This window comes from Poeciliopsis prolifica, unplaced genomic scaffold (genome assembly GCF_027474105.1).
Source record: "Poeciliopsis prolifica strain line A6 unplaced genomic scaffold, Auburn_PproV2 SCAFFOLD060, whole genome shotgun sequence".
In the NCBI taxonomy this organism is placed as follows: Eukaryota; Metazoa; Chordata; class Actinopteri; order Cyprinodontiformes; family Poeciliidae; genus Poeciliopsis; species Poeciliopsis prolifica.
Genome location: NW_026562435.1, coordinates 1,078,061 through 1,096,862, shown reverse-complemented (window position 1 = coordinate 1,096,862; position 18,802 = coordinate 1,078,061). Strand labels below are relative to the sequence as shown.

The following is an 18,802-nucleotide window of genomic DNA, read 5'->3' as shown; positions in this document are numbered from 1 at the left end:
CTGTAAAACCTGAAAAATGTTGGAAGATGACGGGACAACATCCCAGTTGTTCTGCATTTCCTGGGTTTACCTCAGAACAGCTTGTTGAACGTCACCCTGCAGGTTTTCTGATTCAGAACCGCAGTTCATAAGCCAATAAATATTGGGACGCAATAAAAAGGCCCAACATGGAGAGTTCAGTTTTTAAAAACATTTTATTGATCCCAGCGTGATTATAAAACATCACCACCACATGAAACCAGCGCCACCATTCATCAGAATGTTCCACTCAAAAACACCCAAAAATCCAAGGTCACCTTGTTCTTTGGCAAACTGTGACCTTTAGTCTTCAGCAATGTGACTGTGTGGAGCGTTTGTCTCAATTTGTAATTATAATAGTGTAGCTTAAAAAAACTGCGTAAAAGTGTAATATTTCTTGTCAGTCGTCTCAGAAAGTGACACTTTTTGTTGAGATTCATTAAGTTTTTATTGTTTTCTATTTCAAAAGTTTCTGAGGTGACTGGAAAGAAATGTTACACTTTTATCCAATATTGACATTTTTTAGATGTACCTGAACTCATCGCAGAACTTAGTTCACCTTGAAGCTGATGATGGTGGTTCATCTTCAGTCCATATTAATGAGTTTTCCTTCAGTTTCAGTGATTTTCTGGGTTTTCTCGGTCCTACCAGGACTGAACTCATTCCAGCCTTTTCTGCACTGTTGAACTGATCGTCCTTCCATCAGCAGATTCTGATCCCAACGTTCAGGAGAGAATAATAGGTGGCCAAACTGCTCTGACACACTCCACCTGTAACAATACTCTTCCATTATGCCATTTACATCAGTTATTGGAAGTTCAGAAGATACCCAGTTCCACCAGTGGCCTGGTGCTGCTGCTAGTCTGAAGGAGCTGAGTGGGGGAAGGGAAAGCTCAGCTGGAGACTGAACCTCAGAGGAGGAGCTTTGTGAAACAGGAAGCACTTTGTCACAATGAGCATCCAGGCACCCCCAAATGGTTGCCATGGAGATCTAAGGATTTCTCGAACAGGCATGAAAGAATCAAAGCAAGACTACAGGTATGTATTTGATGAGGGAATAACATTATGTAATATAAAAAAAGAGATAATTTTACAATGTTACATAATGTCTTCTGAATGACTCTGTTTCCTTATCTTGGCAAATATCAGTGAAACATGCATGAAGGTGGATTCTTCAATGTTTGGCAGCAAGTGAGGAGAGGAGGAACCCGGCTCCAAAAGGTCAAACTGGACTTTACCAGTTTGACTGTTGCCTCATTTACAAAGACTGAATGACTCAGTGTCATTCCAGCCAAACGATTCATCCAGAGGAACAACACACAAACAACATGACGACGTTCACCACAAACTCACCACCATCATCCATCCATCCATCCATCCATCCATCCATCCATCCATCCATCCATCCATCCATCCATCCATCCATCCATCCATCCATCCATCCATCCATCCATCCATCCATCCATCCATCCATCCATCCATCCATATAGATAGATAGATAGATTTTATGTATTTTAATGTGTTAAAAATTTCAGCACAATTCATCACATTTTTGTTATTTTGTGTACCAGAACCCAGAGCAGGAAGCTTGGTTTTGTGTTTCTGGTGCACAAGCGACATTCACAAACAGTGATGTTATGGCATTTCTGGATAAATCACAGCCATAAACGTCTGACCAATCACACAGTACATCACACAGAGCTCTGTGTGAAAACATTCATCCAGTGTGGAAACCGGCTCTCGTTGACGGAATCGTGTGACAGAAAATGCGTCCTCTTGTTCACATGTTCTCCTCCAGGCCGGGTCAAACAGACAGAGCTCTCTGTGTGTGTGTGTGTGTGTGTGTGTGTGTGTGTGTGTGTGTGGTGTGGTGTGTGTGTGGGTGTGTGTGTGTGTGTGTGTGTGTTTCATCCAGACTGAAACTTTGACATTTCACTTCACTCTCACGGTTTGGAATCCAAGTCCAAGAGGAAAGTTTATAAAAATGATGAATTATTTCTCTAATTCGTCACAGAATCCCTACAAAGACAAATGTCAAATAGTATTTTCATGCTTAGCTGGCATTGTGTCCTCTGAATCAACTGCTGTCAGGAAACAACCGGTCCATATAACGCATGAAGTGCTCAGCAGTCGGAGACTGGAGGGCCGGTCTCCTGCAACTTTCGTTTTCATGTCTCAAACTCATCTAGAAATGTCTGAGACTCCAATTCCTTAAAGTTCCTTTGCTTCCTGCATCTACATAACCGTTGGCTGACAGGTGTCTACTTACATGCATTTACATATTTAATCATTCGGTGTTGTGCTTTTAGTTCCTTATGAATCAGGATTTATAGAAGAAATCTTTATGAATTCATGTGTTCGCACAGCTTCCTACATCTGACTAGTACAAAGAAGTAAAAAAAAAAAAAAAAACTCAGAAATGAGAATATTCTTTGAGATTTTCTAGAAAAAAAAGGTTGAAATTTGTGAGAAAAAACTCAAATGTTGAGATCAATCTCAGAAATGTTCAAGGCAAACATTCCAAAAGTCAAATGTTGAGTTTCAAAAGTCTAAAACTTTTAACATTTGAAAATTTTTCTGAGATTCAAAAATGGAACATTTTTTAACTTTTGAAACTCAGAAGTTTTTTGGAGCCAGTTCTCTCGTCTTTGTTTCTCTGATTGAGCAGAAAATCCACACCAGTCTTTGTCCATGAGGCTCTGGTGGGGAGGAGAAGGGGAAACACCACTGATGCTGTTTTAGGCCATGATAAATACAGAAGCAGATTGAATGAAAGTGCAGTGCAATGACAATGAAATATTTCTTCAAAATGCTAAACTGTTCCTTAAAAATGGTGACAAGAAGAAGAAAGCACTTGCTCCGCTGCATCTCGGTGGCATGTTGACGTCGGCGCGCTCAGAGGAAGGAGGACAGGTTTGCTGCTGTGACGCTTCCTGTCACGTTGTAGACGTGCAGCTCCGGCTCAGGGCCGTAGTAAGGCAGGTAATGGGTCATGTCTGCCAATGTCTGCAGGACGTCATAGGTTACTGCAAACAGGAAGTATGTGGGCAGCAGCCAGGTGAGGCTGAACACACACTCCCCCACTGGCAAAGGGACGGCCAGGTGTCTGGAAACCAGGAGACAGAGCAGCGCTTGAATGCACCGCAGGGACACCTTGTGAGCAGGCGGCTCATCTGTTCAGGTACTCACTGGAATCGCTCTTCTCTGGACTCCCTCAGCATGATGAACACAAACAGGCCCACTTCAGTGTTGAGGGAAAATGAGACAACTTTGTCCAACATGACAACAAAACCCTGAAGTAGGTAGAGAACAGATTATTCCCACAAATGTATGTGTATGTCTGTGTGTGCGTGTGCATCTGTGTGTGTGTGTCTCATTTACCCTGGGGTCACACATTGACACAATGAAAATGATCCCAAATCCAAGCAGGGAAAATCCAAGTTGGGTGAAGCTGTGAAACAAAAAGACAAAAACGGAAAATGAATCGACTTCAAAACCAAAACAGATTATGCTTCTTCACTTTTCCAATGTCTGTCTCTGTGTTTCAACACTTCAGCTCGAGCTCTGACGATTCACTGCAGTGAAACAAATGAAGTGATATATGGCTGGATCAGGTTTTAACTAAGATAACACCTGGACAACAACACAATACTTGCATATAATTGAACAGATGAGTCCAGGATGAACCAGACTGCAGCAGCTCCATCACTCTCTTCCTTTGTCTTTCTACTCATGTTAAAACAGAAGCACTGAGTTCCAGTGAGCCTCCAGTTAACTTGGATCATCTGGCTTTTCCCTCATTGTGTAAAGAGACACTAATCATATTCTATGTAAGCTTCTGATTTTGAAGACAGATAAATCTTTGGTTATTAAGCTATCAAAAGAGAATTATTCCTGAACCTGCTCACGACTGCTATAACCCAACAGAAGTTGTTTTTAGGCTGCAATAAAGAGAATTTTGACTGACTTTTTGGAGCTTTCCTTGTTCTCAGATTGAACATGGACTCTCGTCTATCATCATTTAAAGTCTCCACCAGACAAGCCGTCCTGTCTCACCTCCTGGCGGAGCAGCGCTGGTGTTTGCTTGATGAGTTTCTCTCCCAGGCTTTGGCCAGCCACTGCAGCCGGCTGCTCCACACAGAGCTCACCAGACCATCCACTGGAAGGAAGGAAACACGCTGTCAGAACCAAACCCAGCAAAACATTTTGCAGCTCAGAGCAACCCCAGCCGGTCTGCAGTCAGGGAACTGTCCCATCTGCTGACGGCTGAAATGTCCAGAGCCTCTGTAGTGGCAGCAGAACTCACTGGTATGCTTCATGGCAGATCCCATCACCAGGAAGGACACGGTGATGCTGATGGCGATGAACACCTGGATCAGCTGGGCCACCCAGGAGTAGGCCCTGTAACGCTCATTAATGATCTACATGGAGGGGTGGAGGAGGTAGAGATGGTGGAGGTGGATGTCCAAATGACAATGAAGACCCGACAAGGGTCCAGGTAGACAGTGTTTAGAAAATCACAGCTCATACAGTGAGTGTCATATTAGCCTTAAAACGCTCACTGGTTCAAATATTCATGTTTCATAAAGACATGAATATTCATCCAATATTCTAACATGGAGAGTTTTCAGCTCCATCCGTCTTCCAGGTCAATAAGTTCAACTTTGGTTGCTCTTATCTTCTTCCACAACATCACACCCCCAACCTGCTGATCTTTTCCGTTTCACTATAAAGCAGATGTATCATAGGTTTCTCTTCCATAAGGTCAGACTGGTTGTCATATCAACAGATACTTCCTGCTCCTTCGATGTCACCGAGCCGCCTGACTGAAACTGTCCATGCCAGGTGAGTCCAGGTGAAATGCTCCATGTTTAGATCTGCATGGTTCCTTCAGCAGCTTAGACCTTTGGATGTTTTTAACTCTGCTTTATCCCTCTCCATTTCCTGCTCTGCTGTGTTTGTTAGTCTTTATGATGTTTGCTCTCAACGAAGTGGCCAAGATATTTGTTTTTATAAAGACCTGTCTGTAGCAAACCTCTGAGTCTCACCGAAGCCTCGCTCACATAGTTTAAAAATAAATCATGGTACACACTGTTACAGACAAGCTAAAATCCATGTTAGCAATGAGAATACTTCAAAACAACAGCAACTTTCTGTGAGGCATTAACGCTTATAAGACAAGATGATTTCCATTGGGAATTGACTGTAAGGAAGCATGTGGATAAACTGGCACATCAGTTACCACAGGATGTAACCTCAAGTCTCCGTTTCCCCTGGACACACACAAATACGGTGTTGTCAAACCTCCTCTGTGGTCGGAGCTTTTATTAATAATTATTTTTAGTGATATTAAACAGAATTTTTGTGAGGACGGTAAGGCCAGAACATAAACAGATTTCTGTCTATGTGTGGACTGAGATCAAATCACAAACTTTTCACTTTGCTGATTTCAACTGGTTTCACAAAATACACTCAGACATATCAGACTAAAAGGAGCATTTTAAAGTTTTCAGATTTGTACTCATATGAAATGTTGAAAATGTATTCTTCAATAAAACACCACCTCAGGTTGACCTACTAACTAAAATGTGTTGGGCTGTGAGAGGCGCTGAAGGACAGCAGAGCTCTACATGTGGAAGCACTGAGGGGAGAATATTGACTCCATCCTTTCAGGTTGTGTGACCTGGAACTGGGACTAAATGAGCTGGCCAGCGCCTGCAGCTCTCTGCTGCGTGGTTTTATTAGCACCACAGGTGGCTGTTTACAGAATGGAAGCATTGTTTTCTGGCTAATTGAATCCAAACACTGGTTGATCACATTTTTGTTACAGTTGACTTCATCCTTTATTATAATCCACGGGCCTCTTGGATCGCTCACCGGCTGCCAAAACCTCGACAGCTTCTCATGTTATTCATTTATGTTTGTCAGAAAAACACAGAAGACAAAAAGTGGAGCATCTAAAAGAGCAAAACCTAACATTAGTTTTACAGGTGTTTAAATTATTCTGTTTAATGTAGATGAAGTTAGTTGCATATGGATTACTGATCTTTACATCAGCTCACTTATAGACATTCACATTTATGTACAAACACACTCACACACTAGAGTGTATTTCCTCCATGGGAAGATAAAGAAAGGTTTCGTAGTCATAGATGATAAAGACTGAGTTGTGTTGCTCAACCTAACAACAAGCAGAGTTAGTGTCAACCTGAGGATTTGTCTTAAGAGACAATTTGTCAATAAGTTACTAAATGTGTTTATGATTCGTCTGATCAGGTTCAAATGATGATGAATGAAGCTGAGCTCCTTCTACTGTGTAGTTCTGACTGTAATCAAAGCTCCCACATATTCACTTATCTCAGTGTCACTACAATGGATTGTTTAGCTTAAATTAAGTGTCATTTTCATAGAAAAAGGTTAGCAAAATAAAATTTGGACTCATTTTCTAATTTCTTGATTTTATCGTGTACTGAAGATGAGAAGTCTCACCTTTGTCAATGGAATGGTAGCGATCTCTCCAGCCTTTTCAGACCTGAGGAAAAAATCATACACAGGCACACACACACGCCCACACACACACACACCCACGCACACACACACCAACGCACGCACACACACACAAACAGTTACTGTTGGTTGATCTGAAGAATACCAAAATATTTCTCACATCAGCAAATTGTTTAGCAATGCCAAGTCTAATCGTGTTGTGTGCATAAAATCTGTAAAGCAGGGGTGTCAAACTCCAGTCCTCAACAGCCACTGTCCTGCAGTTTTTAGATGTGCCACAGGTACAAAACACAGAAATGAAATGGCTTAATTACCTCCTCCTTGTGTAGATCAGTTCTCCAGAGCTTTGCTAATGACTGAATTATTCTATTAGATGTGGTGCAGCAGAGGCACATCTAAAAGTTGCAGGACACCGGCCCTCGAGGACTGGATGTTGACACCCCTGCTGTAAAGCATTAATCAATTCTGTCTCAGAAAACTGACACAGGAACAGTTTTAAATAAACAGGAACAGCCGGGTCAGGACAGAACTTCAAGTTTCCCTTCCTTTTCTTGTAGATGCTTGCTTTGCAAAAGGTTTTGGAATTAGATTTCTTTCAATGAAGGATCAAACTAATCCTGTTCATGGAGAGACTGTGAAACTAAACAAAGCAGAAAGTGAAACATGAGGATGGTGTCTGACATGAAGCAATGAAACGGGTTGGAAACGTTCTGATATTTCTTTGAACATAATTCAAACCACCCAGGTTACATTTGATGTGGATGAAATGGGATCTGGCAAATATGAGAAAAACCCATAATCAATGAATCCAAAATGGAACCATGACAGCCAAAAGAGCGTTTGTTGAACCAACATCCTGCCAGGAGAGCAACCTTCTAGTCAAAGCAACAGCCATTTGTGACAAGGTTGCCAGATGGGCTGTTTGTGTGTGAGTGTGTGTGTACATCAGCAGAAGTCCATGTGTGATAATAAGGAGCGTATTACAAAACTAGAACTCATCCTTAGAATAATAGTGTCAGAAGTTATTTTTATGCTGTTTTTATTAAACAAAACAAAAAAAAGCATAAAATGGAGGCAACACTCAAGGTTTTTGATGAGTGAATAACGTAAAATGGCACAGCTAAAAAAAGTTGATTTGACATAACACTGTCCCTTTAACACACCAGAATGCAAGAATTTGGAGGGTTCAGATGAGTGAATACTTTTGGCAGCATAAGGCAGCTGGTTGCTGGTGACACTGGGATCTGCTGTCAAACTTAGTTTATCTTTCCAAGTTTCTATTAAAAGTCTGACCACAATTTTTCTTCTCCACTAGGAGGTATGGCTCTCAGAGAGTAGAGAAACATCAGAAAGTGAAGGAATGGCCTAAATTATAAATGTGCTACCGACAGAAAGAAAAGGGAAGACACAGCGAGTTACTGATAAATCTATGAATCACTCCTTCCATTCTAAACTCTAATGTATTGTATTTGTTTGCAGCACAGGAGGTTTAAATAACAGAACTGAGACCTCCTCTGCAAAAGCAGAGAAGGTCTCTAGAGGTTGTGATCACAGCTGCAGGATGCTAGTGTGGGTAAAATAACTCCTGAAGATTTTTCACAGTTTAATATTTCTAATGGGGCCAGATAGATCAGGTTAACATCAGATGACCCAGCTGATCCACACATACAAATAAATCACAGGAAATTTGTCCACTAAGTTATGCATAAAAAAACATTGTTGAATATTGATGAGTCGAGTCAGAGGACAGTCAGTGCTGCCCTGATCTGATCATCATGGAGCATCTTTAGGAATGTGGGTTGTGGACGCTAGCATTAGCACTGGGGACGTCCTCACCATTCGCTCATTCAGAGCAGGTAGGGCTCTGTGGATCTGAGTCCTGCTTCTCCTCTTCCTCCTTCTCATGCATCTCTTGCTCTGTAGCTTTCATGTTCCACCACATTCAATTTCTGCCTGACCGCATGCCCTCAAGATGTAATTTTTATATGCCTGAACTCTCCAGTCGCCTCTGCCTTCTTCTCATCTGAGGTCAACTTCCCATCATTCTTGAGCTTTGCTTCTGCCAGACTACCTGATTTTCTCAAACATGTTCATTTCTTTAGTGTTCACTCACTTCAAGCAGTGTTACTTTTCTCCTCCGCCTTCCTGCCCCTCCTCCTGCAATGGTAGGGCTTTTAGCTTACAAACCTCAAACAAAACTAAAAAACTGAAATAAATGACTGGATCTAGCATGAGGGTTGCAGCACATTAGGATGAATTAGTTTTATTAGCTTTCACTGAGCAGATCCAACAGACTGACAGTTGTACATTTGTTCTCATTTAGGCAATTCACAATGCAATTCCTTAAGATAACAATTGATTAACACAATCTTCTTGAAATTAATTGACTATGCCTGAATAACAAGATCCGGATTTAATGATGTTTGATATAAATAATTAACATTTCAGACCGGTCTGTTGCTCCGTAAACGACTGCTTACTCCATACGCTGTGACAAACCCGGGCTAATTAAATGTTGCAGTGTTAGTAAGTGTGACGATAATCAGTGTGGTGTACTGGTGGCGTATCAGGATGCGTTTGATGTGAAACGTGGTCCCTTCTCAGAACCATGCTATGCAGATTGCCTCATGGTCTGCCTCTCCAGGATCAGGGTGAAGCCATCAGGCCATGATGGGGGCAACATCAGCGTTTTAAATCAACTGAAACTAGCAAGGCAAACAGTCCAGCCTGAACCCGACCCGGCCGGGTCAACGGCACAAACGGAGTTACTCACAAAGAGCAGGAAGTCAACACACACACAGTCTCTGCAACGAAGGTCTGCTTAGTGATTCATGAGAGTCATTTGCTGAAGGCTTATGAATGTATTTTAATGAATGTGTCTCCACTCTTTAATATCTGCTGAAATAAACAAAAATTACTGCTCTGCCAGAGGAGGAGTTTTGGTTCACTTCCCTTTACCAGATTTCTTATCCTCTTTCTGCTTCTGTTCTTTTTTTTCTACCAAAGCCTTTCAAATGAGGTGTGGGTTTTAACTAGGCCATTCCAACACCTTGTTGACCCAGTTTGATTCAAACTACAGCTGACTGTTGGTGGATGTAGAGGCAGATAACTCCACATTTGACTCTAAAAGACTTTGGTAGATATGGGAGTTCATTCCTGAATCAACTGATGAAAGTTCTTGTGCCTGTAAGATGAGAGTTGAGTGCTGAATGCCTGTTAGCAATAAACTAACAATTGGTCAGATCCAGAGGTCGCATTAATGGAATATTTTCCGTATTTGACCGTTTGACGGAAAAATTTGAAGCCAGTCGGTCATTTGACAGGTTATAATTGACTGGTGCACATGCGCAGGCATTATAGACTTTACTCAAAGAGATCATCGCAGAGGCAACCAAAATCAATCAATAAAATATCCTTTCTGAATATCATCTCATGGACACTGAACTAAATGCGTCTTTCTGACCGGGAGCTGACAGCATGTTGAACAGTTATGGACCGGACGCTTTGGAGCGCTTCTGCTTCAGCAGGGTAAATAAAGGAGCCGTCCCTGTGTTATTTCAATGGAGCAACTTCTGTGTTCAGCCTGAAAGAGCCAGTGTTTGGGAACGAGTGAGCAGACCAGAGCCAGACAGCCGAGCAACTGATCGGCCTGTACGATGCACTTCTGCAGATCATGCTTATTGCTCTGTCCCAGAACCAGCTGGCCTAGACATGGCAAAACATGAAAACGAGAAATTAAAAGAAGAAATAAAAGCCCTAACCAATCAGATTGAAGAACTGAAAATCCACTCGACCTTTGGATTACAAATGTTCGCAAGGTCTGTTGACAACATCCGATTTTACACTAGGTAATCTTGTACACCGCAACAAATCCTTTTCTTTCTAAAATTTGGGATACTTGCCCCAAATCTGGTTTCTTAATTAAACATGTAAATTAACAAAATAATGTAAGAACATTGTCCGTTAGAAAGAATAAGAATGTTTAGATATTTAAATACCTTAAATATAAAGTAAGACTTTAAAGTAAGACTTTCCTTTGTACCCATGAATGTATGATGAGACGTACATCTTAAAACCTTTTTCCAGTTTGCTTGATGGGGCTTTGGATCCTGCTTTACAAATACGATGTACATCGCTAATTGTTAGCTTGGCATGGACTGCAAACACCTACTGTAAAATGACAATTTTAATAAACTGGAAAAAACAGAGGCGCTTTTCCCCAAACACGGAAACTGACGTTCAAAAAGTCCATTAGCCCCGCCCCCCAGCCCGACTCTGACTTGTTCCGCTAGTCAGAACCAAAGAAAAAACGACAATCTGGGTCTGAATTAACATTTAACATTTTAAGTGAATCTTTAGTACAGCTTTTGAAACAAGAAGGTTTTCACCAAGGTAGACCAAGAGCTTTTAAATCAATGGGTGTGATGCCAGTTTAATGCAACTGGCATTACACAAAATAGATGCAAAATTCACTTTTTTAGCTTTAATTAAATTTTTTGTGTACTTTGACCGTCTAAGAGTGCAAAAATTGTAAATTAATGTTGTCCTGGTGCTGCACAGATATCATTTATTCTTTTTGGATTATATTTTTCAGTCTTTTCATTTTTTTCTATCCCCTAAAAGATTTTCTTGTCTATGACTTCGCCGCATTTGTTATGGAACTGCTAAACAAGGTTCTAACTTCTGGTTAAATTTTGTGATCTGCAGCAATTTTGTAGTCCAAGTTTCAGGTGTGCCAAAGTTGCAAGTAATCAAGTCAAAAAGTTTGGCTCTAACATGTATTAACACTCAGGATTCCTTACATCATCCTTCAGCATCAGAGCCTCTTTAAAGTGCCTGGGTCACTTAAGGACGAGTACTTCAATGATTCATGCCAGTACTAAGAGGGATTTTCCAAAACACTTTGTCTGATTGAGGATTTAACTGTTTCGTACGTTTTGAATAGAATTATTTGGATTTGTTTTTGCCATTTTTGTCTCATTCCTCTGTCTCCACATTTTCTTCAGATATTCCTTTTGACATTCCAGAGTCTTTTCTTTATACCTCTAATAATTAACACCCACTAGACATAACACACTTTGTACCATCTATTCTAATTTGATTATGCTCACCTCCACATCTTGATTCCTGACCTTCTCTGATGTCAAAAGCATTTTAATCAAGTTTGCTCTGCTAAATGTTAGGTGCCTCTACGGAAAGACTTATGGTAATGATTTGATTTTCCTCATAATTTAGACTCCTTTAGACTGATACCTGGAGCTAAAGAAAATGTGCTCCAACTCCCAATGTATGCTTGAATTTCAGTAATGTTCATTTCCCCAGGCTGAGTGGCAGTAGTGCTCGCTCTTACAGTGGGTTTTAAAAAGAATCTCCTGGCTGTATATTTAGCAGCTGGGGGGTTGCCCAGAAACTAGAATAAGGTTTACAGATTTGAGTAAATTTAAAGTTGAATTAGTTTCCATTTAAATTCTTTTTCAATTCTCTTCATGGCTTTAAACTCATCTCTCAGTTTTTTAATCACTATTTAAACTGCTTTAAACTTTATAGCCATGTTGAATGCAAAGCTACTCTGTACATACTGTATAGGTCCCCTTGCCTTTACACACATATGAACTTTAATTACATCTTATTCTTAAGAGTAAAGGCTTCAGTGTGCTGAATAAAAGCTGGGAAATAAACTGCTGTGTGCAATTAAAGTATCTAATATGTTTCACTAAATGGTGAAGTTCCTAACATAAATTGACTTTCCTATAATATCCTATTTTATTTAATGGGTTTTCAAAGAAAGCATATGTGAGGTCAAACATTGATGTTGGATGATTAGGTTGAGGTCAGTAGTGCAGAGCAGACAAGCTGCTCCATATCAAACACAAACACTCTTTAAGGACTTTGCTTTGTGCACCAGTACATGGTCACATTGGAACTGTCAGGAAAGATCTGATATTTCAAAATGTCTTTGTATACTGAAACACCTGATTTCCTCAGTGTAATGAAATGACATCAGTCTCATATAGGGCTTTATGGGATCCACACACTGACAGTGACGTCACTCTGTTGTGTACAGATTCCTCAACACACTCCTCAGCAAACCTTCTCCATTTATGAATGGAGAGGCAAAGCATTATTGTTTTTTATTTATTTATTTTATTCCACCTTTATTTCACCAAGAAAATCACATTGAAATTAAAAATATTTTTTGCAAGAGAATCCTGGCCAAGACTGGCAGCATTAATCTTTAGTAATCTTTACCAGCTTAAGACCAAAACGCTAGATATTGCAGATGAAGCACATTAGCATTTTCAAATTTCAACCAATAGCCTTCACCCACTCAAACGTCAGAACACTAAAACTGTTTTATGTCTAAACATTAACTGCTGATTGTGACGCAAACGACAAAGCTGCAGAATTCCCTGCACTCTTTTTAATCTTTGTTAATTCCTCCTCCTACCTCATCTAAACAGCGTTAAAAGCCAATAACTGTTTCAAGACTCAACAGATGAAGTGAATCAAGGTTAAAGGAAAGGGATTTGTGGAGGTACAAACAATGTGCTCTGAGCAAATGTTTCTTTTTTCCTGAATTACTAATTTACAGAAATCCACAAGAGGGCAATGTTGTTCCACTCAAACCCTGTCGTGCAGAGAGGAAGACATACCTTTCATTGAAGGTGCCTGAGCTATATGAGTCACAGTCAGTGTTTTTTTTTTTTAAAGATGAACAATGAACAGTGATGGGTTGAAGGGGGCTGGGGAGAATAACAGAAATAAAAATTCATGCCAAACAATCAGAATGAAATGGTTTTTCTGCAAATCAGCGTAATAAAAGATACTTTAATGGAAAAGGCAGGCCTGAGCCAGGGAACCGTTGCAATCCAAAGATACTTTGAAATAATTACATATTCTGCTCAAGAGCTGTTAATTGCACATATTCACAGCTTTCTGCTGATGTATCATCACTGCCACTCTTGGCCATCAGCGACATAGAATCACCCAGAGTCAGAAGTACGAATGGAAATCTGCTGCAGCCTTTTTCAGATCTCTGAATGGCTGTTGACAATATAAAGCCATAAAACGAGCCTTGTGCTCAGAAATGTTCTCTGACAAAGTGCTATTCCTGTTTTTTTAAGATAGGAATCACTGCCTTCGCAGGCTCTGAATCTGTACCACTGTACCTCGTCGTCTCTCAGTCCAGCACAATAATTTTCAAATAAAGAAGAAAAGGGTAAGTGGACCTTACGGTGGGCAAATTAACTGTCAGCCTCGATTTTCATGAATATAACATCGAGAAAGTCTTGGAGAGAATAAATTTTGCATCAGAAAGTTGGGCGTCCAGCAACAGCAAACCGGCCTTGATGAAGTCACATGACACTGAACAACGGAGACCAACTCTACCGCCTCAGTTTGACTCAGACTTTCTGAGGACCAAAATACACTTTCAGAACTAATACATAAAGGTCACGAGAATTCTACCACATGAAGTTTGACTGTTCTTTCTAGACACTTCTATAGGTGAAGTACAAAGGCTTACAATATTAAATTCTATAGTTTAGTTTGCACATGGAATCAGCCTCTTTTACTCTATCTATCCATCCATCCATCCATCATCTGTTCACCCTTATCCCTAGTGGGGTTGGGAGTTGCTGGTGCAGGGTCATACTGGACTGGTCGCCAGTCTGTCGCAGGGCAACACAAACAAACAGGACAAACAATCATGCGCACACACACACACACACACACACACACACACACCACACACACACACACACACACACACACACACACACACACCCCCACACACACACACACACACACACACACACACACACACACACCTAGGAAGAATTTGGAAAGACCAATTAACCTAACAGTCTCGTGTAGGTCCTTCAAATTTGGAGCTGGTTCCATCCAAATTTGGGCCTGTGCCACAGGGCTCACCAATGTCTCGTCAGTGACAAACTGAGAAGTCCTCTGGTAGCATCATTCTGCTCCACATGGCTCCAAACTTCCCTTCGATGCTGCATAGTCTTCCGAGAATGTGTTTTGTGCCCACACTCTGTCAACTTATGCATCTTCAGTCTCTGCAAGTGTCACTGGCAATGTTTTATGAAATAGAGGCCAAAACAAGAGAGCAGTCCAGATGTCCTGCATGGATACATCTTCGACAACCAGGACTTACTGCTAGCGATTCCGTGATGCTTGCAGAGGAAGGGCAGAGGAGGAGTCTGCTGCCACAGCAATGACATCTTGGATGATCAGGGGGTCCACTAGACAAACTGACGCCATGAAGCGTGGCCTGCTAAGTGGCAATTGAAAAGCTGAAGAGTCAGCTTAAAGATGCTAATTTGAAAGCAAACAGGATAAGATCAAAACTTTATGGTCTGCAGACCACGACATGCTGGCAAACTATGCTGAAATGCTGAGGGTCAATGTGCTTCCTGGGGGATTCATTGTTCACCCCGACACATCATATCTTGATGCAACTCCAGTTGGCAAGGTGTATGACCCATCAGAATCACCCCGTTTGGACTGGTTGAGGTAAAAAGCAGGATGAAGAATGATGTGTCTCAGGTTGCTCACCTCAAGGTTCAGAATAGCCATGCTATTTTGAAGCTGAAGAGTCAGCTTAAAGATTTCACTTTGAAAGCAAACAGAATCAGATCAAAACTTACTGTAGCAAAGGAGGTCACCCAAAATATGCAACAGCTGGACAACCAGGTGAAAAACGTACAAACAGAGGTGAAGGAAATTAAGGAAATGCAAGAAATGAAGAGAATACATAGTAAGCAGCAAAATAAGAGGTTTGTCTTAAAAGATTTTCCATCAGGCATCAGAACATGCTTAGGCATAGCTCTTATAATTGTGGGGGGTAAATGCATATGGAAAGCCTCTGCTTCATGGACCTTTTAAGAAGGGCAACGGCCGAATTGTGGAGATGATGTTAAGGGACACATTATACATGCTGTCATTTTCCCCAGACATCTTTATGGTTAAAACTGCAACTACCCAGGCAACGACAGTCATCTTCAAAGATGGACAGAACCAGCTCATCCATAAAAATGGTATGGCTTTTGATATTGATATTTATGATGGACTGTTCTATTTAAATCCATAAATCTGTTTGAATCCAATCAGTTAGCTAAACTATGGATGGATTTTATCCCATCTTTTCTAGACGGAGCAACTGAAGCAGCTATTAAAGAAATTTCCTTTAATAGCAGCACAACTCAAACAACAAACATGAAAAGAAAATCAGCAGGCTTTGATTTTTTTTATTCAGCAGGATTTCCTTATGGTTACAAGTCCGGTCAGGATTTTGGTGAATTTTGGAGGTGTGGCAGTTTAAAGCCTTTTTCCCACTGAGCCGGGTGAGTTCGGTATGCTATTTTATTTTTTCCCTTAGTACAAGTGGCCCACACAACCGATCTGTACCCCATTGTTCCTGGGCCCCCTTCAGTTGCAGGTCCATAGGTTTAATGGTACAGTACAAGTAGGGTGGAACTATAACCACAACATAGTCAGTTGAATAAGGAAGAGAAAACTATCACTGGTTGACAAACATGAGACAAAATCTGTGGCCTGACTCCGCCTGCCCAGTAAGCCTAAAGGAGGTTGGAACCGGTCTCCTGAATATACCAGGCCCTTCTCCACAGGCTTAGATTCATTGTGGTTTTACGGAACCACCTCAGGGGTTAGAACAAGCTGGACCTTGCCATGCATTGCATGCAAATGATTTGATTGGCATTCATTGACCTGGATTTCCATCAACAAAAAAATGTTTACTGCCTGCTCATATTCACACTGACATAGAGAGACCACAATGCCAAAGGCGACACATCCAACTTGGCAATAAACCAGACCTTAACTGGCTAGAGTGAGACCTGATAATGGAGAAGGGGTTATAGTGGATCAAACCGAACCGACTCGCGCTGTACTGCTCATGAAATGAGCCATGACAGCCAAGCAGTCTTACAACTTTAAAGGCCTCAGCAGGACAACAAATGGATTTTAGCCTGAAATAAGTGAGACCGTAACCCTGCAAAGAACAGGTTCTGAAAAGTTTGTTATAAACCAACACTCACATTGGAGGATATTTTTTGTCTTGTTTTTTAAATTTGACACACTAGCTGAATGCCACAGCATGCTAATTTCTTCCCTCCAACACCAATTCTAGCTGATATTGTTTTCCTTTTGCTAAACCGGCCATAGGGTTCCTTTTCCTTATATATTGAGGAGACACCGCCCCTGAGCAGTGTGACTGTTGGGTTATGCGCTTCATAGTCTTTGAATTTATTGTGCCCCCTGCTCAATCTCCTGCTGCGAGACACATCAGGGCAGAATTATAAAAGCAAAGAGCAACCAGAAAAATAACAGGATTCAGCAGTGGAAAAAATAATACTTTGCTTTTTGTTAGCCTATCATTTTATCCTGAGGTCGTTTTAGTTCCGTGAATGTACTTCACATGCTTTTTCACTTAAATTCTACTATAGTTTGTGTTGCCCATGGTAACAGCAGTGCTTGTGTCATTATGAATTTTTACAATGAAATGCTGAAACTGTAATTTTAGGACTGGTGAGCAACAGGGATTAGAAGCTTTCCACAGGACTAATGGGCAGTTTAGCATGTGCAAAAGCTTCCAGTTGAGTATGATTTCATTAAAAACAGTGAAAACCTATGTTTGAAAAGCGCTGCCCTCTGATGTAGCAACGTTGCAGATTTATCATCACCTCTTCAGATCACTGCTGAAATTTAATGAGAAGAGAGAAAAGCTTTGCTATGTGTAATACAGCTGATGGAAAACAAATTATGTCTGTGAGAAAAACGTTCCAGTATGTTTTTGAGTAATGGAAAATCATTTGACTTTTGATAGGCAGTTGCTAAAGCTATTGATATGGAAGGGTTACTGTAACTTTCAGAGATTAGTCAGTTCATGCCATACGTCACAACATAATAAGAGTTTTAACAAATATGTGAAAATAAAAAAAATAAAGTTCTTAAAGTTACATACTGCAGCTTTAATTTCACTTAGGAGAGGACAGGTTAGGAGGGACGTGGGTCAGAGCTGCAATTTATGTTCTGTAAGGTTTAATTAGACACAAAACTAAGTTTGTATTGTTTTGTGTTCATTCTGTCTGCAGTTTTCACTGCAGGATGTAAACAAGGAAGTCAACAGTACATGGTCAACACCTTACTTCATGTCTCCCTCTCATCATTTGATGTGGTTTAACTCGTTGTTTAGTCAGAGTTGTTATACCCTGGATGAGAACACTACAATATTACATCACAAAACTGCAATCTAGGTGGCATCCAAGAACATTTATTCATTCAAGAATTCAAAGATTCAAGAGTATTGAGAAAAAATGAATGAAAACTCTGATACCCAAAAGGAGATAGCGAAAGACTTGGGTAATTTAATTCAAGTTATCCAAAAAGTAAGAGGCATTTTGGGTAAACTGAGCATAAAGAACAGCCTGGAGTGGTTGAATAATTTTTCATTAATTCAACCACACCATTATGCTGTTAAAAAACATTCTTAGGAGCGTTCCACTAGGTATGATGATGATGTGTGTGTGTGTGTGCGTGTGGGTGTGTGTATGCGTGTGTGTGTGTGCGCGCGCGCGTGTGTGTGTGTGTGTGTGTGCGTGTGTGCGTGTGTGTGTGTGTGTGTGTGTGTGTGTGTGTGTGTGTGTGTGTGTGTGTGTGTGTGTGTGGGGGAGTAGTTCTGAACCTTCGGCTTATCGGTCAGATTCAGCCTACACACTGCTTCTCTTAGGGAAATCTCATTTTGCGCATAAGATCCTGGAGGAGAGCAACAGCAGAAGATCTGGGGAGTTGGAGTAAACACTTACTCCTCCAATGAGACGTTGGAGATCAGCAGGGGGGGCACTGCAGACAGAGGAGAAGGGGGGCTGCTGGAGGTGGGTGGGGTTGTTGTGTCAGTGGCCATCCTTCTCTGTGGTGACGACGTCTGTGGGACGATCTCTAGCACCGCCCAGCACCTGGTGAACACACGCACACTCACTGAAAGTTACTGAATGATTAAAATACAGACAGTAATGTTAGCTGGCTAACATTAGCCAGCTAACAAGAAATGTGATCTTTCTACCCCTCTTCCCCCACAGCATAATGGACGCTGACATTGTTTCTACATTTCTGTTGTGAAATTGCTGTTGTTTTCATTTTGTTTTAAGAATGTTCTACAAATTGTCACAAATGTTCACAATTTCTTCTAAAAATGCTTAAAAAGTGAAAATATTTCAAACATGAAATAATTCTTGTATGA

The 18,802-nt window shown here is 40.9% G+C and overlaps 1 protein-coding gene across 1 annotated transcript in view; it reads right to left on the bottom strand.

The window, feature by feature from the left end:
• Positions 1-175: 175 nt before the first annotated feature.
• The window catches only part of si:ch211-51h4.2 (uncharacterized), a 57,564-nt gene continuing 38,937 nt past the window's right edge, over positions 176-18,802 (bottom strand). The window contains exons 12-18 of the mRNA XM_055060488.1: positions 18,369-18,518; positions 6,508-6,550; positions 4,325-4,439; positions 4,075-4,177; positions 3,400-3,469; positions 3,208-3,311; positions 176-3,124 (exon numbers count right to left, since the gene is read on the bottom strand). Of these exons, the coding sequence (XP_054916463.1) occupies positions 2,914-3,124; positions 3,208-3,311; positions 3,400-3,469; positions 4,075-4,177; positions 4,325-4,439; positions 6,508-6,550; positions 18,369-18,518 (796 nt within the window). The 3' untranslated portion in view covers positions 176-2,913. The remainder of the gene's footprint in view (positions 3,125-3,207; positions 3,312-3,399; positions 3,470-4,074; positions 4,178-4,324; positions 4,440-6,507; positions 6,551-18,368; positions 18,519-18,802) is intronic.